General features: G+C 43.0%; 1 protein-coding gene across 4 annotated transcripts in view; it reads right to left on the bottom strand.

Annotated features, from left to right (window-relative positions):
- The window catches only part of MYO5A (myosin VA), a 199,932-nt gene extending 179,034 nt beyond the window's left edge, over positions 1–20,898 (bottom strand). For all 4 annotated transcript variants that reach the window (XM_081227966.1, XM_081227965.1, XM_081227964.1 and 1 more), the window contains exon 1: positions 20,594–20,898. In XM_081227966.1, the coding sequence (XP_081084092.1) occupies positions 20,594–20,620 (27 nt within the window). In that variant the 5' untranslated portion in view covers positions 20,621–20,898. The remainder of the gene's footprint in view (positions 1–20,593) is intronic.
- Positions 20,899–27,355: the final 6,457 nt, after the last annotated feature.

The raw sequence follows: 27,355 nt of genomic DNA on the forward strand, positions 1-27,355 counted from the left end.
AAATGTAAATTGATACAGCCACTGTGGAGAACAGTATGGAAGTTCCTTAAAAACCTAAAAATAGAACTACCATATGACCCAGCAATCCCACTACTGGGCATATACCCTGAGAAAACCATAATTCCAAAAGAGACATGTACCAAAATGTTCATTGCAGCCCTATTTACAATAGCCCGGAGATGGAAACAACCTAAGTGTCCATCATCGGATGAATGGATAGAGAAGATGTGGCACATATATACAATGGAATATTACTCAGCCATAAAAAGAAATGAAATTGAGCTATGTGTAATGAGGTGGATAGACCTAGAGTCTGTCATACAGAGTGAAGTAAGTCAGAAAGAGAAAGACAAATACTGTATGCTAACACATATATATGGAATTTAAGAAAAAAAAATGTCATGAAGAATATAGGGGTAAGACAGGAATAAAGACACAGACCTACTAGAGAATGGACTTGAGGATATGGGGAGGGGGAAGGGTGGGCTGTGACAAGGCGAAAGAGAGGCATGGACGTGTATACACTACCAAACGTCAGGTAGATAGATAGTGGGAAGCAGCCGCAGAGCACAGGGAGATCAGCTCGGTGCTTTGTGACCGCCTGGAGGGGTGGGATGGGGAGGGTGGGAGGGAGGGAGATGCATGAGGGAAGGGATGTGGGAACAGATGTATATGTATGACTGATTCACTTTGTTATAAAGCAGAAACTAATTAAAAAAATGAATAAATAAACTTAAAAAAAAATGGAAAAAAAAAAAAAAAAAAATGAGGAAATTGAGGCATAGAGAGATTAAGTGGCTTTGTTAAGGTCATACAGAAAGTGAATAGTGAAGCCAGGATTCGAACCAGAATTCAAGTGTAGAGTTCATGCCTTGACAGCTAAAATGCCTGACTTTCAGGTACTGAGAGAGGTGGAAGCCTCTCTGTTCTGGAAGGAACAGTTGTAACAAAGTCCTCTGAACGGTATCTGGTCTACAGTAAGGCCTCAGTAAATATTAGCCATTATTATTTGTTAATTATACTGCCATGAAATCATGCATTTATGCTAGTCACAGCTTTTAGAAGAAAGCAAATGAAAACTAAATAAGGTAAAAATCTTAGGTTTTAGTGGAGGAAGAAAAGCAAAGAACTACCAAGGATGCTAAGGCTTCGACTCAGTTTCCTATGTCTTCAATACCTAAGTTTCCACACAATCAACATTTAACCACATTTCTGGCTACCGGTCCTTAAGGAGGGCTGCTGTGCACAGCAATGCCTGCAGGCCTCACAAACCTCAAAACACCTTCTAGGAGCTATGAACATTCCATTCTACGACACTATCTTTAGCACTGGTGTGTTTTGTTCCATCTTAATTGCTTTAAAGCAGGTAGCTGATGCTGAAGGTCCCTCAGGTTCTTGACTGCCCACTGAAGGAAAACTCATCCTCTGACCATTCCAGACAAATGGTAGTTTGTTCTAATTAGAAGTGCATGTTGTCTATAATGAAATAACATATTTTCAGGTAATTTTCAAGTTAAAATTATATTGTTTACATGCCTAAGCCAGTAGTTTTAGGGACTTCCCTGGAGGCGCTGTGGTTAAGAATCCACCTGCCAGGCTTCCCTGGTGGTGCAGTGGTTGAGAGTCTGCCTGCCGATGCAGGGGACACGGGTTCGTGCCCCGGTCTGGGAAGATCCCACATGCCACGGAGCAGCTGGGCCCGTGAGCCAGGGCTCTGAGCGCCTGCGCGTCCGGAGCCTGTGCTCCGCAACGGGAGAGGCCACAACAGTGAGAGGCCCACATACCGCAAAAAAAAAAAAAAAAAAAAAAAGAATCCACCTGCCAATGGGGTCGAACCCAGGGGCCATGTGTTCGATCCCTGGTTTTATTGGGTTTGACCCCCCCGGCCCAGAAAGATCCCACATGATGCAGAGCAACTAAGCCCATGCACCACAACTACTGAGCCTGCGCTCTAGAGCCCGCAAGCCACAACCACTGAGCTCGTGTGCCACAACTACTGAAGCCTGTGCATCTAGAGCCGGTGCTCCGCAACAAAGAGAAGCCACTGCAAGGGGAAGCCCGCGCACTACAATGAAGACCCGACACAGACAGCCAAAATAAAATAAAATAAAATAAAAATACTAATGCTTTAAAAAAAAAGACTAGCTTCACAGATTTTTTTTCTCTTTTTAAAAATCTTTTTAGGGCAGAGTCAAGATGGCGGTGTGGGAAGACACAGAGTATGTGTCTCCCCACAACTAGGGTGCCTGCCAGACGCTGGTGGGGGACCTCAACACCCAAGGAGATGAGAGGAACCCCCAAGCAAACTGGTAGGATGTGGGGGGACTGAGGAGGGAGGAGAAGTGGAGGCCGGACAGGACCAGCACCCCTGGGGGTGGCTGAGAGTGGGGAAGGGTTCCCACGCCTGGAAGGTCCCTCAGGGGCTCAGATCAGGGACCGTTTCCCCTGCCCAATCAGCCCAGCTCTCGGGCTGGGTTCTACGCCCTCAGAGGCCCCTCCAGGCCGCACTGGTCCTGGGGGCATAGGAGGGAGGCCAGGGGAGAAAAGGAGAGGCAGAGAGGAGGGGCCCTCCAGGACGGGAGGAGCAGGAGAGGGCAGCACTCCCAGGTGGGGTCCCCTGGCCTCTGAGACCAGAGGCAGAGGCACACCTGGGCCCCTTCTGTTCCTTGAGCCTAAGCCTCACCCCCCACCCCTCCCAGGGCCTTTTCCAGCCCTGGGGCCTAAGCATAGGCCCCGCCCACTGCCCAAACCCCACCCCTGCTTAGGCCCCGCCCTCCACAGACAAAGCCTTTTCCACCTTTTTTTTTTTCTCTCCTCCTCTTTTTTACTATTGTGGTTCTGTTTTACCTTCCAGTTGTTGTTTCATCTATATTTTTACTTTTATATTCTTTCTTACATATCTGTTAGTTTCTTAGTCTCATTTTATTTTTTACTCTGTTGTCGTTCTTTTTTTTTTTTTTTTTTGCCACACTGTGCAACTTGTGGGATCTTGGTTCATGAGCCGAGGGTTGGGCCGAAGCTCCTGTGGTGGGAGCTCCGAGTCCGAACCACTGGACTAACAGAGAACCTCAGACTGCAGGGAATATTTATTGGACTGAGGTCTCCCAGAGGTCCTCATCTTGGCACCAAGACCCAGCTCTACCCAACAGCCTACAAACTCCAGTGCTGGTAGCCTCAGGCCAAACAACCAGTAAGACAGGAACACAATCCCACGCATTAAAAAAAAAAAATGAGATGGCAAAAAAATATGTCACAGATGAAGAAGTAAGGTAAAATCCTACAAGGCCAAATAAATGAAGAGGAAATAGGCAAGCTATCTGAAAAAGAATTCAGAGTAATGATAGTAAAGATGATCCAGAATCTCAGAAGTAGAATGGAGGCACAGATTAAGAAAATACAAGAACTGTTTAACAAAGATCTAGAAGAACTAAAGAACAAACAAACAGAGATGAACAACACAATAACTGAAATGAAAAATACACTAGAAGGAATCAATAACAAAATAACTGAGGCAGAAGAACAAAGTGAGCTGGAAGACAAAACGTGGAAATAACTGCCGAGGAGCAGAGTAAAGAAAAAAGAATGAAAAGAATGGAAGACAATCTCAGAGACCTCTGGGACAACACTAAATGCACTAACATTCAAATTATAGGGGTTCCAGAAGCAGAAGAGAAAAAGAAAGGGTCTGAGAAAATATTTGAAGAGATTATAGTGGAAAACTTCCCTAACACGGGAAAGGAAAGTCACCCAAGTGCAGGAAGCACAGAGTCCCATACAGGATAAACCCTAGGAGAAACACACCAAGACACATATTAATCAAATTAACAAAAATTAAATTCAAAGAAAAAATATTAAAAGCAGCGAGGGAAAAACAAAAAATAACATACAAAGGAATCCCTGTAAGGTTATCAGTTGATTTTTGCAGAAACTCTGCAGGCCACAAGGGAGTAGCAGGATACACTTAAAGTGATGAAAGAGAAAAACCTACAACCAAGATTACTCTACTGAGCAAGAATCTCATACTGATTTGATGGAGAAATCAAAAGCTTTTCAGACAAGCAAAAGCTAAGAGAATTCAGCCACCACAAAACCAGCTTTACAACAAATGCTAAACAAACTCCTCTAGGAGGGAAACACAAGAGAAGGAAAAGGCCCACAAAAACAATCCCAAAACAATTAAGAAAATGTTAATAGGAACATACATATCAATAATAACCTTGAATGTAAATGGATTAAATGTCCCAACCAAAAGACACAAACTGGCTGAATGGATACAAAAATAAGACCCATATATATGCTGTCTACAAGAAACCCACTTCAAACCTAGGGAAACATACAGACTGAAAGTGAAGGGATGGAAAAAGATATTCCAGGCAAATGGAAATCAAAAGCTGGAGTAGCAATACTCGTATCAGATAAAATAGACTTTTATCCATTGGACAGATCATCCAAACAGAAAATAAATACGGAAACACAAGCTTTAAATGACACAACAAACAAGATACATTTAATTGATATTTATAGAACATTCTACCTGAAAGTGGCAGAATACACTTTCTTCTCAAGTGCACATGGAACATTCTCCAGGATAGATCATATCTTGGGTCACAAATCAAGCTCCGGAAAATTTAAGAAAATTGAGATTGTATCAAGATTCTTTTCTGACCACAATGCTATGAGACTGGATATCAATTACAGGAGAAAAACTGAAAAACACACAAATACATGGAGGCTAAACAGTGCACTACTAAAAAACCAAGAGAACACTGAAGAAATCAAAGAAGAAATTTAAAATATTCATAGGAACAAATGACAATGAAAACATGACAACCCAAAACCTACGACAGGCAGCAAAAGCAGTTCTAAGAGGGAAGTTTATAGCAATTCAATCTCACCTCAAGAAACAAGAAAAATCTCAAATAAACAATCTAACCCTACTCCTAAAGCAAACTAGAGAAATAAGAACAAAGAAAACCCAAAGTCAGTAGAAGGAAAGAAATCATAAAAATCAGAGCAGAAATAAATGAACAAGAAATGAAGAAAACAATAGCAAAGATAATAAAACTAAAAGCTGGATCTTTGAGAAGATAAACAAATTTGACAAACCCTTAGCCAGACTCATCAAGAAAAAAAGGGAGAGGATGCAAATCAATAAAATTAGATATGTAAAAGGAGAAATCACAACTGACACTGCAGAAATACAAAGGATTATAAGAGACTACTACAAACAACTATATGCCAATAAAACAGACAACCACGATGAAATGGATAAATTCTTGGAAAGGTACAACTTTCCAAGACCAAACCAGGAAGAATTAGAAAATATAAACAGACCTATCACAAGTAATGAAATTGAAACTGTAATTAGAAATCAAACAAAAGTCCAGGACCAGATGGCTTCACAGGCGAATTCTACCAAACATGTAGAGAAGAGCTAACTCCAATCCTTCTCAAACTCTTCCAAAAAACTGCAGAGGGAGGAACACTCCCAAATTCATTCTACGAAGCCACCATCATCCTGACACCAAAACCAGAAAAAGATATCACAAAAAAAGAAAATTATAAACCAATATCACTGATGAACATAGGTGCAAAAATCCTGAACAAAATACTAGCAAACAGAATCCAACAGCACATTAAAAGTATCATACACCACGATCAAGTGGGATTTATCCCAGGGATGGAAGAATTCCTCAATAAATGCAAATAAATCAATGTGATACACCACATTAACAAATTAAGGAATAAAAACCATATGATCGGGCTTCCCTGGTGGCGCAGTGGTTGAGAGTCCGCCTGCCGATGCCGGGGATACGGGTTCGTGCCCCAGTCTGGGAAGATCCCACATGCTGCGGAGCGGCTGGGCCTGGAGCCATGGCCGCTGAGCCCGCAAGTCCGGGGCCTGTGCTCCGCAATGGGAGAGGCCACAGCAGTGAGAGGCCCGTGTACCGCAAAAAAAAAAAAAACAACATATAATCATCTCAATAGATGCAGAAAAAGCTCTTGACAAAATTCAACACCCATTTATGATAAAAACTCTCCAGAAAATGAACATAGAGAGAATCTACCTCAATATAATAAAGGCCATACATGACAAACCCACAGCAAACATCATACTCAATGGTGAAAAACTGAAAGTTCCTAAGATCAGGAACAAGACAAGGGTGTCCACTCTCGCCACTCTTATTCAACATAGTTTTGGAAGTCCTAGCCACAGCAATCAGAGAAGAAAAAGAAAGAAAAGGAATCCAAATTGGAAAAGAAGAAGTAAAACTGTCACTGTTTGCAGATGACATGAAACTATACATAGAAAATCCACCAGAAAACTACTAGAACTAATCAATGAATTTGGTAAGGTTGCAGGATACAAAATTAATGCACAGAAACCTCTGGCATTCCTATACACTAACAACGAAAAATCAGAAAGAGAAATTAAGGAAACAATCCCATTTATCATTGCAACAAAAAGAATAAAATACCTAGGAATAAACCTACCTAAGGAGGCAAAAGACTTGTACTCATAAAACTATAAAACACTGATGAAAGAAATCAAAGATGACATAAAGAGATGGAAAGATATACCATGTTCTTGGATTGAAAGAATCAATATTGTCAAAATGACTATACTACCCAAAGCAATCTACTGATTCAGTGCAATCCCTATCAAACTACCAATGGCATTTTTCACAGAATTAGAACAAAAAGTTTTACAATTCATATGGAAACACAAAAGACCCCGAATAGCCAAAGCAATCTTGAGAAAGAAAAACGAAGCTGAAGGAATCACGCTCCCCGACTTCAAACTATACTACAAAGCTACAGTAATCAAGGCAGTATGGTACTGGCACAAAAACAGAAATATAGATCAGTGGTACAGGATAGAAAGCCCAGAGATAGACCCACACACATATGGGCACCTAATTTACAACAAAGGAGGCAAGAACATACAATGGAGAAAAGACAGCCTCTTCAATAAGTGGTGCTAGGAAAACTGGACAGCTACAAATAAAAGAATGAAATTTGAACACTACCTAACACCATACACAAAAATAAACTCCAAATGGATTAAAGACCTAAATGTAAGACCAGACATTATAAAACTCTTAGAGGAAAACATAGGAAAAGCACTCTATGACATAAACCACAGCAAGATCTTTTTTGACCCACCTCCTAAAGTAATGAAAATTTAAAAATAAAATAAATAAATGGGACCTAATGAAACTTAAAAGCTTTTGCACAGCAAAGGAAACCATAAATAGATGAAAAGATAACCCTCAGAATGGGAGAAAATATTTGCAAATGAAACAGTGGACAAAGGATTAATCTCCAAAATATACAAACAGCTCATGAAGCTCAACATCAAAAAAACAAACAATCCAATTAAAAAAGGCATGGAAGACCTAAATAGACATTTCACCAAGGAAGACATACAGATGGCCAAGATGCACATGAAAAGATGCTCAACATCACTAATGACTAGAGAAATGCAAATCAAAACTACAATGAGGTGTCACCTTACACTGGTCAGAATGGCCATTAGCAAAATATCTAGAAACAATAAATGCTGGAAAGGGTGTGGTGAAAAGGGAACCCTCCTGCACTGTTGGTGGGAATGTAAATTGATACAACCACTAGGGAGAACACTATGGAGGTTCCTTAAAAAACGAAAAATAGAACTACCATATGACCCAGCAATCCCACTACTGGGCATATACCCTGAGAAAACCATAATTCAAAAAGAGACATGGGGGCTTCCCTGGTGGTGCAGTGGTTGAGAGTCCGCCTGCCGATGCAGGGGACACAGGTTTGTGCCCCGGTCCAGGAAGATCCCACATGCCGCGGAGCGGCTAGGCCCATGAGCCATGGCTGCTGAGCCTGCACGTCTGGAGCCTGTGCTCCGCAACGGGAGAGGCCACAACAATGAGAGGCCCACATACTGCAAAAAAAAAAAAAAAGAGAGAGACATGTACCACAATGTTCACTGCAGCTCTATTCACAATTGCCAGGACACGGAAGCAACCTAAGTGTCCACCAACAGATGAATGGATAAAGAAGATGTGGCACATATATACAATGCAATATTACTCAGCCATAAAAGGAAACGAAATTGAGTTATCTGTAGTGAGATGGATGGACCTAGAGTCTGTCATACAGAGTGAAGTAAGTCAGAAAAACAAATACCGTATGCTAACGCATATATATGGAATCTAAAAAAAAAAATGGTACTGATGAACCTAGTGGCAGCACAGGAATAAAGATGTAGACATAGAGAATGGACTTGAGGACATGGGGTGGGCAGGGGGAGGCTGAGGCAAAGTGAGAGTAGCAGCGACATACATACACTACCAAATGTGAAACAGTTAGCTAGTGGGAAGCAGCAGCATAGCACAGGGAGATCAGCTTGGTGTTTTGCGATGAACTACAGGGGTGGGATAGGAAGGGTGGGAGGGAGGCTCAAGAGGGAGGGGATATGGGGATATATGTATGCATATGGCTGATTCACTTTGCTGTACAACAGAAACTAACACAGTATTGTGAAGCAATTATACTCCAATAAAGATCTGTAAAAGTAAATAAATAAATAAATTTTAAAAATAAACATAAGGGCTTCCCTGGTGGCTCAGCGGTTTAGAATCTGCCTGCCAATGCAGAGAACACGGGTTTGAGCCCTGGTCTGGGAAGATCCCACATGCCACGGAGCAACTAAGCCCATGTGCCACAACTACTGAGCCTGCGCTCTAGAGTCTGCGAGCCACAACTACTGAGCCCACGTGCCACAACTACTGAAGCCCACACGCTTAGAGCCCGTGCTCCACAACAAGAGAAGCTACCGCACTGAGAAGCCCCGCGCTCCGCAACGAAGAGTCGCCCCCACTTGCCCCAACTAGAGAAAAGCCCACGTGCAGCAATGAAGACCCAACACAGCCAAAAATAAAATAAATAAATGTATTTAAAAATAAAAAATAAAAAATAAAAAAATAAACATAAATAATGATGATGATAAAAGAAATAAAATAAACATCTTTCTAATTCAATTATACTTTCTGGCCCAGATTCACCCAAGATCAAGGAGAAACAGTGAATAAGAGCAACAATAAGGAAAACTGTCAGAAAAAGGAAATAGTTTAGATTTCCAAAAGGTTAAGTTTTTGAAATAAATTTATATAGTTCTACTCTTAGAGGATTTTTCAAAGCAGAATAAAGGTACTGGATGGCAGAAAGCATCTCACAGAAGTGGGACACCTGGTCATCCTAGCCCTGAAGCAATGTACATAAAAAGTGCTATTTTTAAAATGAAATAAATGTGAATACCCTATCTTGCATAATTGTAAATGCAAACCCTTGCCAGGGAAATGTGGAATCTAAAATTGACTAATCCAAGCAAATATTTATGTACAATAAATTTATTTACAATAAATGCTCATCATAGTACATTTCTTATTACAGTGAAAATGCCCAACAGTAAATAAATTATGGTACACCCAGATGATGGAATATTATGGAGCCATTAAAAACATTTTCAGTGAATATTTTATAGGACTTCCTTGGTGGTCAGTGGTTAAGACTCCGCACTCCCAATGCAGGGGGCACAGGTTCAATCCTTGGTCAGGAACTACAATCCCACATGCCGCATGGCGCAGCCTAAAAAAATTTTTTTTTTCATTAAAAAAAAAAGAATATTCTCTAACATAAAAATTATCACAATACATATTAATCTTAAAAATCATAAAACTTGGGCTTCCCTGGTGGAGCAGGGGTTGAGAGTCCGCCTGCTGATGCAGGGGACACGGGTTCGTGCCCCGGTCTGGGAAGATCCCACATGCCACCGAGTGGCTGGGCCCATGAGCCATGGCCGCAGAGCCTGTGTGTCCAGAGCCTGTGCTCCGCAACGGGAGAGGCCACAACAGTGAGAGGCCCACGTACCATAAAAAAATAATAATAATAAGCGTTCAGGACTTCCCTGGTGATGCAGTGGTTAAGAACTCGCTTGCCTATTCAGGGGACACAGGTTCGATACCTGGTAGGGGAAGATCCCACGTGCCGTGGAGCAACTAAGCCCATGAGCCACAACTACTGAAGCCTGCGCACCTAGAGCCCATGCTCCACAACAAGAGAAGCCACCGCAATGAGAAGCCCGCACGCAGCAACGAAGAGTAGCCCCAGATCGCTGCAAGTAGGGAAAGCGCACACGCAGCAACGATGACCCAACGCAGCCAAAAATAAATAAATAAATAGATTTAAAAAAAAAAAAAAAAAATCATAAAACTTAACATTATGAATATAGATAAAAGACGAAGTAAATTAATGGTTGAAAATAATCATCTCTGGATGGCAGTTTTTTAAAAAATTTTCTTCCTTTACGTGTTTCTTTTTTTATTTTTTAAATTTTATTTATTTATTTTTGGCTGTGTTGGGTCTTTGTTGCTGCATGCAGGCTTTCTCTAGTTGTGGCGAGTGGGGGCTACTCTTTGTTGTGGTGCGCAGGCTTCTCATTGTGGTGGCTTCTCTTGTGGAGCACAGGCTCTAGGTGCGTGGGCTTAGTAGTTGCAGCATGTGGGCTCAGTAGTTGTGGCTCACGGGCTCTAGAACACAGGCTCAGTAGTTGTGGCACACAGGCTTAGTTGCCCTGCGGCATGTGGGATCTTCCCAGACCAGGGCTCAAACCCATGTCCCCTGCATTGGCAGGCCTATTCTTAACCACTGCGCCACCAGGGAAGCCCCCTTTATATGTTTCTGTATTCTCCAAATTGTCTACAATATATCATTCCTATAAGCAGAAGAGATATTACTGAAAAGGCAATTTTTAAAAAAATTTTTTGGCTGCGTTGGGTCTTTGTTGCTGCACGTGGGCTTTCTCTAGTTGGGGCGAGCAGGGCTAACCTTCGTTGTGGTGCGTGGGCTTCTCACTGCGGTGGCCTCTCTTGTTGTGGAGCATGGGTTCTAGAGCACGGGCTCAGTAGTTGTGGCACACGGGCCCAGTCGCTCTGCGGCATGTGGGAACTTCCTGGACCAGGGATGGAACCCCTGTCCCCTGCATTGTCAGGCGGACCCTTAACCACTGCACCACCAGGGAAGTTCCCTGAAAAGGCAATTTTTTAGAAGTTTTTCCAATTAATCTCCATTTTTATTTTTAACTCTTTCCCACTTTTTCTTACCCTAATCTAAGTCTTAAGATCTAGGGCAGTGGCTCTCAAGCAGGGGCAGGGGGAAGGGGGACTGCTCCCCAGGGAACAATTGGCAGTCTGTAGACAATATGGATTGGCTGTCACAACTAGGGGTGGGGGATGCTACTGGATCTAGCAGATAAAGGTTAGAGATGAGGCTAAATATCCTTCAACATGCAGGACAAGCCCCCAGAAAAAAAGAATAGTACAGGTTGAGAAATCTTGGTTAGAATGAAGAAAATGAGTATAAGCAGGGAGATTGGGTTAAAATACAATATTAACTCTAGTGGGTTTAATTTTCCATTTCTAAAATAAGATTTAACAAATACACATTCTGAATTGATGAAAGTTTAGTCCAGATTTTGACGCAAATTTATTATTAAGATATACTTTTCCTAATTTTATGGAAAATATCTCTAGCAGTTCTGCTCCCAAACTGAACATGATGCTTATCAAACTAGAAGATTTTTTTCAGCTTGAGCATAGAGAGACCAAATCTGTTTAAAAGTGTTTTAAGTACTGCTATAAAAATGTTTTAAAGTGAGCTCATATCCTTAAGGGAATAGCTGATTATCTTACTGTAATCACTCCAGTATGATAAGATGAAAAACTAAGTTCTAACTAGTCTAGTCTAACTAGTCAAAACTAGTCTAACACAAAAGTGTTTGTTTGAAACACATACACACATACACAGAAAATGATTTATGTAAACTCACACAAAATTACTTCTATTTTGTGATGTCAGATTCAGGGAATGGTAACAAAGCAAGAATACATAGCTTTGAGGAAATGAAGTACCCTCCTCAATCTAAATTACTAAATAATTCACTCCATAAGAAATTTGGTTATAACAAAGCACAAGAGAGCATTAGGAGTGGGTACATGAACTACAGTCAGTAGTACAGGATCAAGAAGTAGATGACACGGTGGAAAGTAAGAGAGCAAAAAAAAAGATTAGAACACTGTAGATGTATAATGGATGATTTGAACAGTCAAAAGGGGGAAATAAGAAATTTTGCAACTTATCCTTGGGTGAAAATGGGGTAAGAGAATGATGTTTGCATACAAGGATGTGAAGAAAATAAGGGGAAATAAAATGCTGAGGAAATATGGCAGAAAGAGATCAGAAGGAAAGGTGACATAGGGTTCAGAGCCCCCTAAATAAGACTGAATAAAAAATACTTTTTAAATCATCTATCTCCGATATGCTTTTTTTGTTTTAGTTGAAGTACAGTTGATTTACAATATTGTGCTAGTTTCAGGTGTACAGCAAAGTGATTCTGTTCTATTTTTTTTCCAGATTATTTTCCATTATAGGTTGTTATAAATATAATTCCCGTGCTATGCAATAAATCCTTGCTGCTTACCTATTTTATATATAGTAGTGTGTATCTGTTAATCCCATACTCCTAATTTATCTGCCCCTCATATGCTTTTATCAACATTTGCATTTGATTCTCCATGGCCTTTTTTTTTTAATTAAAAATCATTCTCTAGGGGAAAGATAACCAATGTCCTCCTAGTCAAAACCCTCCTATTCATCTTCTCAAAAATCAGAAAAGGAGAGGCAGAACTCAGTCACTTTGTCACTTTTGGTGACTGATTCATAGTGGACATTGGTTGAGGGTAGCTGCTTTGTCCTGTCTTTCTAGCACTATTCCTTCTGATGGGGAACAGCTTTCAGCCACCTCACCAGGTCTGAGTAGGACTATCAGTCAGGATGCCCCATCCTCCCTCTGGCCTCTGAGATGAGCAAGACTGGACTGCTCATGGTCTCCCTCCTACCACCTACTCGGCACACAACCACAAGCAAGGACAACCAGAATTCCTCTACCAGGCTCTCTTCCTCCAGGCCCAGAGCTAGACCATGTGGTCTGCAGGTGCCATTGACCCTGAAAAGAGCTGTCCTGAGGATGAAAGCAATATCAAATAGCAGTCTGACATGAAAGCCAGTGACAGAGAGCTCCAGAGGTACCATGTCAGAGCCTTGAATCTAGCCATGCCTGGCCTTTCAGGGCATCTAAGCAAATAAAATACTTTTTGGCTTTAAGCTGGGTTTCCATAACTTCCAACTAAAACAGCTTTGGCTGGTAAATTATTTAACACTGTCAAAGAGAGGTTCGGAAAGTCAGTGTATCAGAACTATGATCCATGAATTAGCCAGATCCTTTCTATTTATCTACCATATCTTAGCTGATATCATAACTTGAGATAATGAGTTTCATATGTGTAAAACAGTGGTTACAGTAGAAATTCATTTTAAATGACATATTTATTTATTTCAAGAACAAGTATCCTTACTAAACTGGGATTTGATGTTATAAACTTCTAATCTTGGTGTTAAATAAATACTTTGCCATTTTCCCACTTCACCTTCATCTTTCTGAAGAGTCTGTCCTTTTAATCTGTCTAGCCTCTTCACTGCCCTGATCATTTTATTTCTCCCATTCTGAAATTCCTTCAGAATGTATTTATCAAGAGGAAACCCCAGACTTCTCTGGTGGCACAGTGGTTAGGAATCTGCCTGCCAATGCAGGGGATACGGGTTCGAGCCCTGGTCCAGGAAGATCCCACATGCCACGGAACAACTAAGCCCGTGCACCACAACTACTGAGCCTGCACTCTAGAGCCCGCGAGCCACAACTACTGAGCCCATGTGCCACAACTACTACCCGTGGGCCTAGAGCCCGTGCTCCGCAACAAGAGAAGCCACCACAGTGAGAAGCCCGCGCACCACAACGAAGAGTAGCCCCCACTAGTCGCAACTAGAGAAAGCCCACGTGCAGCAATGAAGACCCAAAGCAGACAAAAATAAATAAATTTACAAAAAAAAAGAGAGGAAACTCCAACCACATACACGGGATTCCTGGCCAGGACAATGCATGTTTTTGTGTGAGTGACTAAAGAGAGACAAAACTTGTCTTTTTTTTATGTCCCATCTCCCTCCAGTCCAGCACTGTGCTCACATTTTTTTTTTTTTTTAACTTTTTGGACGTGCTGTGTGGCATGTGGGATCTTAGTTCCCCGACCAGGGATTGAACCCCCGCCCCTTGCAGTGGAAGGGCGGAGTCTTAATCACTGGACCACCAGGGAAGTCCCTGTGCTCACATTTTTGAACACAGCAGCACATCGGGCCAGAGGAGGTAGATAGACGAGCTTCATGAACACTTAGGAGTGGATAACGTACTTTTTCCTTGATTTCAATCAAGTTTGCAGCCATTATTTTGAAACTAAAGCATAATTACATCATCCCTAAGCTCTATAATTGGCAAAAAGCCTCTGTGGTACATGGAGATGTTTAATGCAAATGGCAGCTGGTTAAGGAGACTTTCAACTGAGAAGGGCTTTGAAGCGAAGTGGAGACTGTCTGAGGCGTGAAGAAGCCGAGGATAAGTTTCTGCAAAGTTTTAAAATCTCTATCAGCACGAACCCTGATGGACATTACTACCAAGGTAGATGAGGCAGGAGAACTGTTAAAGGGCAGAACTGACTAAAGGGCATTTTAGCACACTAAGGACCTAAGGAAACAAGGCATCAAAAGCAGACACCATTAGTAAAGGTAAGGTGGTAAGTGTATGAATAAAAGATTAAATAAACCACTTAAACTCCTTTCCAACTAGTCCCACCTCCCACTGTCAGTGAAACTCCATGGGAGTCACACCCAAGGTCAAGTCTCTATATTCAGTTATCAATATTGCTTGAGCTAAGGTGGAATCATAACATACATTTTTGAAAACAAACAAACAACTCTTTCCTCTGCCCCAGCGGGCAAGCCAACTCCAGTAAACTCTTTGAATAAGCTGGGGAAGAGAAGGAGCTAAGCACCAACGAACTTTTGAGGGTGATAGAAATGTTCTATATCTTGTTTGTGATGGTGGTTACATGACAGAATATATTTATCAAAATTCATTAAACTGTGCACTTAAAATGAGTGATTTTTAAAAAATATTTATTTGGCTGCGCCAGGTCTTAGTTGTGGCATATGGGGTTTTGGTTGTAGTACACGGGATCTAGTTCCCTGACCAGGGATCGAACCCAGGCCCCCTGCATTGGGAGCATGGAGTCTTAACCACTGGACCACCAGGGAAGTCCCAAAATGAGTGAATTTTATTAAATGTAAATTATACCTCAATAAAGTTGATTAGAGAGAGACAGAGATACAGAGGCAGGAGCCAGAGGGAAGGGAGAGGACAACCTCCCCAGGTAGACAAATGGAGAAAGTCTGGGAAAACTACTGTAGGACAGGACACGCCTGTTGGGGTGGAGTGGTGTCGCCCACACAATATTTCACCTAGGGCCAGACCTTATTCCATAGATCAGCCAGGAGTTTATACTTCTGATAATATCTCATAGTTCGCTAGGAATTACCTAAAGTGGAGACAGATAAATCCAATCCATCCTCTAGTGGGCCATGTGCCCTTAGATTCTCCCGATGGTGGCAAAATTCATGATAAAGTGAAGAACACAGAAGCTAAATTACCCTCCTCTTCCACAGTCTCCTATGGGAAAGTTATCCCCCCGACTCCACCTCAACCTTTAGGAGGTTGACGTTAAATCCCTGGAACCCCATTCAGACCTTCCTCCAGTATCCCCTTACTTCAAAAAGCTAAAAGCACCAGGAAGAATTAAACTGTTTATGTGGCAGTAGCAACTCTCATTAAAATTATAACTTTTTTGTAATCTTTTAGCCACTGGGCAATACACCAAACTGTCACACTTCAGGAAACAGTAACAAATTTCAAGAGGGGATCACAACCATTCTGCTTTGCTCAAACAGTCTAAAGAAGTATTTCTGAGCCACTTACAAATTCCAGAGTCAGCAAAAATTCATGATATAATGAGAATTAACTTCCAGTTTCCAAAGCTAGAGCCACTGGTGTTAACTTACACTATTCCCTCTCCTTCTCTTCCTGTATCTACTCCATCACAGAGACCTGTCTCTCACACTTTCTGCCTGCACTTCAATCTACCAGACTTTCATCACTTTCCATTTTGTTTCCTACAACAGTTTCCTTGGTCTCCCTGGCTCCCAGCTCTCTTCTCTATTACTCACCCTGTTCAACATGCCTGAAAATGTGCTTACTTGTTTAACCACTCCATTATACCCTGCTTCATTCCTACAAGTAGACTGATCATCCCAAACCATTATTTTCTGTTTCTCTCCTGTTTAAATATTTTTTCATCCATCCAGCAAGTATTTAATGAGCACCTACTATGTGGGAGACATTGTGCTAGGCTCTACAGGAGGTAAACAAACCCTGACCAGCATCTCAGGGGGCTTACAGTATTGTGGGAGTGGCTTACATATATACAGATAACTATAATAAGATAGAAATGTGTACAGGTCATTAAGACAGAGAACTGTCAGCTGGATGTCAAGTAAAATTAGAATTGGTAAAGAAGAAGTAGACTAGGAGACAAAGAAAAAGCTACAGAGGTTTCCAACCTGAGGGACTAGGAAAATGGCAGAGCCATTAACAGGCCAAAGGACATCAGGAAGAAATATAGATAGAAGGAGCATGACAGGAGACTTAAGAAAAGTGAATGTAGTTGCCAAAGCCCAAGTCAGGGAACATGATCAGAGATTTCTGTTCTGCTTTAAGATGCTGGAAGCAGTCTAAGAAATGCAATTTCAACACCAAAATATTAGAATTTCCAGGATTGATGATTTAAAGGGACAATGGCATAGAATATAAAATTGGGACTATCCCAGAAAAAATCTAGTCCATGCAGCTTCAGCAGGTATGAGGAAACATGGTGGGAAAGGAAGATTACAGATATACAATCTACTGGCCTAATAGCTGTTTCATCTAAGTAAAGTGTACTTGGCTTCTGGAGTGAGTGTTTTAGACTGTTTCTGTACTGTTAGAAAATTCAGCATCCTGACATACTATGGGACTCCTAATTAAACTTCAGGTAATCTTGGCCATTCTACAGCATTTATGTGGTACCCATGGTGTCCGGGAACTTCATGTGAGGATGACTAGGATGCCATTTTATTGCTATTGGTGATCCATCCAGGTCTAATTAATAAACCCTGCTCCACAAATGCTGAATCCTTTGAAGTTGCTGAAAGTAGCTACAAGTGATGTCATCATTCAGACACCCACTGGAAAGTCAAGACCAGCAAATATTTTCAAAACCAGAAACAATAAGATATCACAACCACCTTCAATTCTTTCAGGAACGAGTCAGGTGGATCTAAAAATAAATCAACACACAACTCTGTAATTATACTAAAAACCTTTGAATTGTACATTTTAAATTGGTGAATTGTACATTATGTGAATTATATCTCAATAAAGCTGTTATTTTAACAATCAACAAACATGTTTTAACCAAAATGTTAGTTTCCAGAAATGTTATATCCTAGTAACCCGGCTATTGCCTTTAAAATGTTTATACTGCTGGAAAAATTTACAAAAAGGAAGCCCTGCTTAATTGCTGTGACAAAACCATTATCATTTTAGCTAAAAAGAATAAACTGAATGGTCTTTTGTCTTTCACTGTAATAGGAGCTGATTTCTATCACACATCAAAATCTGCCTTTAAGCTCTGAATGACATTTTTAAAGGGGCACTTTTCAAATTTAACCACTCTGTTGAATACCATAATTATGGCATGTCACTATTATATCTTTCCTTGTAGTCTACCCTCAGAATTTCCTTCCCTATAATCTTCTGCAAGGGGAAAATCCTTGTGTTTATATACAATTTTTTAAAAATTTTTATTTATTTAGTTGAGTCTTCATTGCTGCATGTGGGCTTTCTCTAGCTGTGGCGAGCAGGGGCTACTCTTCATTGTGGTGCGTGGGCTTCTCATTGCGGTGGCTTCTCTTGTAGCGGAGCACGGGCCCTAGGTGCACGGGCTTCAGTAGTTGTGGCACATGGGTTCAGTAGTTGTGGCACGTGGGCTCAGTAGTTGTGGCACGTGGGCTCAGTAGTTGTGGCACACGGGCTTAGTTGCTCCACCATGTGGGATCTTCCCAGACCAGGGCTCAAACCTGTGTCTCTTGCATTGGCAGGCGGATTCTTAACCACTGCACCACCAGGGAAGTCTAATCCTTGTGTTTAATATCCATTTATATTACCTCTAATGATTTCCCTCTTCCTCTAATAATCACTACCCAAGCTTTTATCTCTAGAATCATTCCAACCTTCTCATGTCCCAACCTCTTCCCTAACTTCTACAAATAAATACCATACCAGCTGTCTGCCCGCTGCTGAGGTAACAGCAGGTTATTTATGCCCTTGAAGATTCAAAGTGGGCCAAGAATATAAGAAGCACGCTGTAAGCCCTTCGAGGGAAAGGACTGTGTCTTGTTTATGTTAGAACCTCTCAACATTAAGCAGAGTACCTGGCACCCAGGAGGTGCTCAATAAATATTTTTGTCTGCCATTAAGCTAAGGTCCATTCACAAAAAGAATGAGCCAACAAACAAACCAAGTAACCAGATTATTCTTAGGTATAAATGTATTTAGGAGAAGGCAACTTAAGCTCAACTTCCCTATTGCTGTCTAAACCAGTTTGTCTTTACAATGACTAGAGGGTGAATTTTAAAACAGATTGATATTGTGACCAAAGCCCAAAACCTTACAATTTTAAAAATCACAGGATCTTTTAAATTTTTTTCTTGCCAATTATTTTGGGAGAAAAAAGCAGATCCAAAGTCCAAGAGCAACGTATTATCCAACCAGTGTCTAGTTAAGCAGCCTACAATTAGTCAGGCAGCTGAAGGATGGACTCCTCAGGCAGTGAAGAATGGGGTCTATACAAAGTAACTAAGGAATATTTAGAGACCATATCTCTTCTTGTGAAAATGACTCTGATATTTCTTAGTACCCACCTCATATGTTTATTATGAGGATTAAATGAGTTAATATTTGTAAAGCACTTAAAACTGTACCTGGCACATAGTTAGCTTTATATAAATGTTTGTTTATAAAGTAACTTTGAATCAATTTCCAATTGTATTCAATCATACATTAGAGATCTACAATGCCTAAAGAATTACCAGGTTTAGAGAGAAGTTTCATTGGGTAGTCCTCAAATCTGCAGCTGGAAAGAGAGAGGTCCCAGGAAATGTTTCATGCAAACTCATTTCATGGTTGAAGAAATATACCTCATATTTGTAGAGAAATTCACAGGTTACGAAAAGCATTCCCATGAATTATTGTTTGATCCTCACAACAACAGCCTTGTAAGAGATGTAGGGCAGGTATAATTAACTCAATTTACAGATGAGGAAACTAAAGCACAGAGAGGTTAAGTGATTTGCCCAAGGTCACACAGTAAGTGAAAAGGCCCCGGCTAGAATCAAGGGCTAGAATCCAGGTCTCCTGATGGCGGGTCCAGACCTCTTCCTTCTATAACATGCTGCAACTTGAGCCCTGGGCTTACTTGGGTCATATTTGGAAGCAGTGATTCTGAGACCATAAATGTAGACTTGGCTGCAGATGCAAACTCGAAAAGTTAAGGTAATTCTGTTAACTGGAATTAGAGGTAATTAATAGCTGGCAAAACATCTACCTACACAGGAGTGATAGTATAAAATGCCATGACTGCACACAGTCACAAAGGGCACCACACACTGTCTTGAAGGGACAGTTCTCCAAAATATGCCATTCAGAGATTACCAGCCCCAGAGAATACTGCTGTCAGTATAAGAAGGAAAGGCTGCCACTTCCCTTAAACTAAACCCAGAAGGAAAAGGCTCACCCCAGAGGATGGTGAAGACATGGAGCCTAACAAGGCTCTAAGGGATTACACGCAGCTTGCAAACTCCCAGCGACAAATGAGTACCGACCATCCCAGTGAATCAGCTCGCATTTATTCGGCTGCATCTTCCCCAGGGGCTCTCCACCCCAGGGTAGCAATCTGAAACCGGGCAACTAAAGGTGAAAATCGACTGGCGACCTTTTGCAAGATTCCATATCTCACAGAAAGGTTGGCTGGCGGTAGAAGTGTCACCGCATACCAACACCAGACGTTATTTTAAGCGCGTGTCCCCAGGGGAGGGACCGACCATCTAATCTGTCAGATCTAGGATCTCCCACCAGCCAGGATTTTTCCTTAAGCAAGAGGGAGGGCTGAGCAATCCTGGCCCAGGCTCGCCCTACTAAAGCCACACAGACCCGCTTTCCACTTAGAAACCCGCACTGCTCCCAGGCCAAGAAGGGTGGCAGGGGCCAGAGAGGCACCCCGAGGCAGGCCTCCCTCCGCCGCCTTAACCATCAACGCCCAAACAAGGAAGGCGCCTCTGCGGGCGACCGGCGGGCAGGGCAGAGGATCTCGAAATGCTCGGAAAGGGGGTGGTGCCGGAGGGGCCGGACTGGGTCCCCGCGCCCCGGCCCCCCGCCAGGCCTGACAGCTGGCGGCGCCGGGCCGCGCGGCCCCCTCCCCAAGGCGCGGCTCATGGGGCGCCTTACCTTTGTGTAGAGCTCGGACGCGGCCATGGCGGGCCCCGCGGCGCCGACGCCCCCCGCCTGTGCGGAGGCCGCACCTCTCCTGGGCGGCTGCCCGCGCCGACTAGCAAACGCCGGGGCTGCCGCCGGCAGGGAGCAGGGCAGGGCCAGGCGGGGCGGGCCGCTCCGGGCGGGGCAGGGTGGGGCGCCTCAGCCGCGGGCGGCCAGCGCGGGCCTCGCCATCACTCCCGGGCTCGCCGCGAGCAGTGTCGCGCGCTCGGCGTGCCCGGGGTCCTCGGGGTCGCCGCCGCTGCCACCCCGACGGCTGGTGATGCCGGTGATGCTGCTGCCCCCGCCGCCGCCGCCGCCGCCTCCCTCGCCGCCGCCGCCGCCGCCGCCTCCCTCGCCCTGTGCATTGTGGGAGCGGGAGGAGGCTGCGCTCCAGCGCTGCCACCGCGGCTGCTCCGGGTTCTCTCGGGCTCACGCTGCCTCCCATCGGCTGCGGGCACCGGGCATCATCAGCCTGTCAGCCAGCGTCGCCGCTGCCTCCTCCCGCGCCGCCGAGACCCAGAAGCCCGCCCCAGGACACCCGCTGGCCGCACACCGCTCCCGGGATGCCCCAGACCCCAAGCGAGCCCTGGACCGTGCAGAATAGCCCAGCCCCCGAGAGGGGCAGCGATAGCGGTGTCACTCAGGGTGTCCAGGTAAATGGGAGTCTGCAGGCTGCTTTTCCTGTGCTTCCAAACATTTGTAGGGAAAGGATACGGTGAGAAGCTTCTTGGAAGGCCACGGAATAACCTAGAATTACAGAAGAGCCTTATTAGCAGTACACGTCTGGGAGTGAGCGAGGACGGAGAATCTGAGAGAAAGAATCACCAAGGTCACCCTGAGCACCTTGGCATCTGCCGTAGGGTCGTTTCGTGAAGCCAGAGCGTAGGGGCCTGTTTTAAACTACAGAAATTTAAGTGCACCTGGTAACAAGATGCCCCCAGGGGGCGGCCCTAGAGCCTCCTTCTATCCTAGGCCTGCGCCTTCGCCTTCGTAACGGTGCCACTCACCTTCTGCCCCAGCCTCTTTCTCTATCTAATCGCTGTTATCCTTGCACTTCAAGCACAAGAATGTGATCTTTCCACCCCACCCCGATGCCGTCTTCACCCTCTACCTCTTCCCCACCCACACTTTCATTCCAGTTTAGCTATCTCCATTTTTTCATCCCAGACTCTTCAGTGTGCTCATCTTTCCTTATTTCTTTGAACTCTAAGTGGTGCCCAGTGCCAGTCATGGGACTCTGGGATGGTTTTTATCAAAACTATCTCTCGGGGCTTCCCTGGTGGCGCAGTGGTTGGGAGTCCGCCTGCCGATGCAGGGGACACGGGTTCGTGCCCCGGTCTGGGAAGATCCCACATGCCGCAGAGCGGCTGGGCCCGTGGGCCATGGCCGCTGAGCCTGTGCGTCCGGAGCCTGTGCTCCGCAACGGGAGAGGCCACAGCAGTGAGAGGCCCGCATACCGCAAAAAAAAAAAAGAAAAAACAACTATCTCTCAAGGCTGGCCCCCTTGGTAGTGTGTGTATCCTGCGTGTGTATTTGAAGGAAGATCATTGATGAGGAGGACACTTGGGGCCAGTCCTCATCCCCTGGAACTCAGGCCTCTCCTCCCCTTGCTCACTGCCCACAGTCTCCTCAGAGATGCCAGAGGTAATAGCTAGAGTCCTGCATAATGCCCTGTACCTTCCAATTTTGAAAGTAAATCTCTTTCATGTTTTTGGATACCACCCTTTCTTTAAAAAAGAGAAAACCTGTGCAGCTATCAGCAGTACACCAGAAAAGGCACTGGATTGAGATTTAAGAGGTTTGAATTCTACCCCTCACAGTTTCTTTGTGCCTTGTGTAAGGTGGTAGCCGCTCTGTTTTCTCACCCTCCAGCTAGTACCTACCTCCTAGGGCTGTTGAGAAATGCTGAGTATGCGGATGAAGCGGTGCAGGGTGTATCACCCCAGGGTACGCTGCTTTGGTATATTGACTATTTTAAGTTGGGGACACTTGCAAAACATCAAATACGAGAAAAATAATGACCTTCCTTCTTTTTCTTAAAAACAGAAGATGAAATTCCTATATGAAAGATGTCCTCCCTAATATCAGAAGGAAAGTACCATTCTTATCATCAAGGAGAGAAGTTAAGACCAAGAGAATTCTAAACAAACAGACCTTGTTAAAATAGTTCTTATCTTCCTTTAGCCTCCTCACTTCTCCACAACTGCTTCTCTTTGTTCAACCCAATATAAAAGCTAATACGTTTTGCCATTTATTTGGGTCTTCATTTCCTTATGAAGGCTCCTGTATCATGTAAAACAATATGAATTAGTATGCTTTTCTTGCGTTAATCTATTTTTGTCAGTTTAATTTTCAGGCCCAACCAGGGACCCTAGGAGGGTGGAGGAAAACGTTTTCTTCCCCTAAACTGAGAAAAAACTAAAAAATTAAAACGGTGTTGTGTTACAGGTGTCAGCGAAGTTTTTTGGTTTGTTTTTTGTGTTTCCCCTAGTGACAGAGGGAAGAAAAGACACTAGAATTATTCTCTTCTAATACCTGAACACATGCATTCAACCCTTCAAATATTTGGCCCATGGTAGGAGGAAGGTAATAAGGATGAGGAAAGGGAGAAGGGTTTTCTGCCCTGGACCTTACGTTATCTCCTTCAGAAGAGTAGACTTAAAAGCTGGAAGAAACAACTAGGAAGCCCTGATGGCTGACCTCCCTACCTTAACCATGTATATTCACAGTCCCAAGCACTCTGTCATTGGTGAACTGGGGAAACCAGCAATAGGAACAACTTCTGAGGGTTTAAGGTTTCCCCCTACAAAAAAGTAGCCAGAGTATATTGTATATTTTATTTTAAATTGATAATGTTTTCAATTATTGCTTTATAAGTGGGAACATTTTCATGTAGGTTGTTTTCCAAATAAAAACTGTGTCCTAGTTATTGTGAACAATCCCTTTCCTCTAAAGTATTCATGGATATTACTTTTTTCAACAAATATTGAGAGCTACATTGTACCAGAAACTCTTCTATATGTTGAGGATTCAAGAGTAAACAAAACAGATAAAGTCCCTGACCCCACAGAGCTTACATTTTAGTCTGGAAGATAGACAATTATAAAGTTAGAAGGTGAAGGTGGTAAGTGTATTAATTTGCTAGGGCCATAATAAAGTACCATGACCTGGGTGGGTGTTTTAGACAGTAACGTACTAGGTGATCTGGAGGCTAGAAGTCCCAGAACAAGGTGTTGGGAGGGTTAGCTCCTTTGGGGAGGTGGAAGGGGGAATCTGCTCCATGCCTCTCTCCTACACCCTAAAGGTTTGCTAGCAATCTTTGGCATTCCTTGGCTTCGGCTGCATCACCCCAATCTCTGTCTTAATCTTCACGTGGTGTTCTCCCTGTGTGCATGTGTGCTTCTGTGTCCAAATTTCCCCTTTTTCTAAGGACACAGTCATATTGGATTAGGGTCCACCCTAGTGCCTTCATCCTAACTTGATCATCTGCACAGACACTATTTCCAAATAAAATCTCATTCACAGGTAGTGGAGGTTAGGACTTCAACATGTTTTAGGGGGACACAATTCAACACATAACAATGTGCAATGGAGAAAAACTAAATAGGGAAGAGAGAGAAAAACTAAAAAGCAATTTTTAGTAGGGTGGTCATTGCTTTATTCAAATTGAAGGAAAAATCTATTGAGGGTCTATCATATGGTAGCACTGAAGACAGTAAAGATGGAGATGAATGAAATATGGTCCTTGGCCTGGGGGAGCTCACTGCAAGGAGTGGCTGCAAGGGTAGGGGAAGGGGCAGTCCATGCTGCAAGGTCATATAAAGTAGCAATTCTAATTCTGTAAGATTGGCGTAATTCTAGAGGCCAGAGGCAAAGTACTGTGTTACTGGTTATAGTACATTCGTTGGCATTTGCGTATCCCAATATTTAACGTTTCAGAGGACTAGGCACGGGCATAGGTGACATTTGGGTGGGAACCCCAAATAGCTCATCAGGACATCCAAATGATGATACAGAGTTGAGGAGGGGTCATTTATCATTGAAAGATATATAAAGGAACAGCCAGAGGGAACTAGGCTCTGAAGCAGAAAAAGCAGAGTGAAGAAGAGAGGAAGACTGACCTAAAAGACTTGAAATTTGGAAGGCAGACAGGTACTCCCGGATCCCCACCCCTTCAATTCCCTAGCCCCAGCCAGTTATCCTCACTCCCTCTCACTTGGGAGCTTAGGCCTAGCCACACTTTATGTCTCCCCAGGCAAGGAGGATAAAAAGGACAGTACTTAACTCCAACGGTACAATTATTTTTATTCCCAGTACCTATTACTCTAATTCTAGATTCTAATCTTGGGTTTCCTAAAATATCTCTCATCTGGCCCTTTGTTCCCAGTTTTCTAGCTTGTGTGCTGACCATCTGCTATTGGAGCAGCCTCTGCACCTAGCTCCTTCTATCAGTTGATTGTTTGTTCTAGATCGTGAAATACTTTCTGCTCGAACCCATAGCACTCATGTGCTTTATACTGCCTCGATCTTCCCGAATTACTGGATTGTAAGTACATATTAGCTACTCTCATCCTGTACCTCCCGCAACCACTGACACACAGCTCCCTTCCGTGAGGTAGTGGTGGGAGCCCCTCAGTAGTGAAAATGACATAGAATCAAATGACCTAGATGCTAGTCCCAGTGCTAACCTGGGGCAAGCCTCTTAGCCAATACGAGCCTTGTTTTTTGTTTTTTGTTTTCTTCTTTTGGCCACGCCACAGGGCTTGTTGGATCTCAGTTCCCTGACAAGAGATTGAATCTGGGCCACAGCAGTGAAAACCTGGAATCCTAACCACTAGGCTACCGGGGAACTCTCTGTTTTGTTTTTTAATAAACTTTGTTTTAGACAGTTTTAGATTTATAGAAGAACTGCAAGGATAATACAGAGTTTCCATATACCCTGTGCAATGGCCTGAATGTTTATGCTGCCACCCCCAAATTCATATGTTGAAACCCTAACCCTAAAGGAATGATAGTAGGAGGTGGGGCCTTTGGGAGGTGATTAAGTCATGAGGGTGGAGCCCTCATGAATGGGATTAGTGCCTTTTATAAAAGAGACCCCCAAAGATCTCACACCCCTCTGCCATGTAACGATACAGTGAGAAAAGAGTCATGTATGAGGAAGTCAGCTCTCACCAGACACTGAATGTGCTGGCACCTTAATCTTGGACTTCCTAGCCTCCACAACTGTGAGAAATAAATTTCTATTGTTTATAAGCCACCCGGTAGTTTATGGTATTTTTTTACAACAGCCTGAATAGATTAAAACACCCGGAAATCAGTTTGCTTTATTGGCTTCTTACATTAGTACGGTAGGTTTGTTACAATTACTGAACTGATGTTGATATCGTATCATTAACTAAAGCCTATGTTTATTCAGGTTTCCTTAGTTTTTCTTTAGTTTTTACCTCATGTCCTTTTTCGTTCCAGGATCCCTTCAGGATGCCACATTACATTTAGTCATTATGTCTCATTCAGATCTTCTTGGCTGACAGTTTCTCCCTTTCCTAGTTTTTGATAACAAGGGTATTTTTCATGAATTTTGAGTAGTACCAGTCAAGTATTTTGTAGAATGTCCCTCAGTTGGTATTTGTCTTGATTAGACTGGGGTTATAGGTTTTTGTGAGGAAGACCACAGAGGTAAAATGCCATTTTCACCACATTATATCAAGGGTCATTGTATCAACATGACAACACCGTTGACGTAACATCATGATTGATATTGACCTTGATCATCTCAGGCTCAGGAAGTGTCAAGTTTTTTCACTGTAAAGCTATTCTTTTCCCCTGTCATAGGCTGAATTGTGTCCCCTCAAAATACGTATGTTGAAGTTCTAACACCCAATAACTCAGAATACAACTGTATTTTAAGATAGTGTCTTTAAAGAGGTAGTTAAGTTAAAATGAGGTCAATTGGACCTTAATTCAATATGACTGGTTTCCTTAGGAAAACAGATTAGGACACAGACATGTATACAAGGGGAAGACCGTGTGAAGACACAGGGAGAAGTTAGCCAACTGTAAGCCAAGGGGAGAGGCCTCAGAAAAAACCAAAATAGATGACACCTCGGTTTTGGACTCCTAGCCTCCAGAATTGTGAGAAAATAAATTTCTGTTGTTTAAGCCACCCAGTCTATGGTATGTTGTTATGGCAGCCCTAGCAAACTAATTCGGGCCCCTTTCCATACACTTGAACACAGTCACCATATGCAGCCCACACTTAAGGAGTGGAGAGTTGTTCTCCACCTCCTTGAGGAGAGTACCTCCATAAACTTGGAATTCTTCTATGTGGGCAATTTGTCTCATCTCCCCCACTTATTCATTCATTCATTTATATCAGTATAGACTCATGGATATTTATTTTACACTTTGCATTATAATTGACCTTTTTTTTTTTGGCTGCACCATGCGGCATGTGGGATCCTAGTTTCCCGACCGGGGATCGAACCCATGTCCCCTGCGTTGGAAGGCGATTCTTAACCACTGGACCACCAGGGAAGTCCCTGAATTGTAATCTAATACTACTTTATTTTGCTGCTCAAATTGTTCAAGCTTTGGCTGTTGGGAGATTTCAGTTGGTACCTGTGTCCGTTTGACATATCACCCCATCACTGTGTTTTGGGTTTTGTTTTTTGTTTTTTATTTATTTTTTAAGCACTTTCTTTTTAGCACTACAAGATTCTATCTTGTCTACTC

The sequence above is a fragment of the Mesoplodon bidens genome (genome assembly GCF_964165515.1).
Source record: "Mesoplodon bidens genome assembly, chromosome: 3".
NCBI classification, from domain to species: Eukaryota; Metazoa; Chordata; class Mammalia; order Artiodactyla; family Ziphiidae; genus Mesoplodon; species Mesoplodon bidens.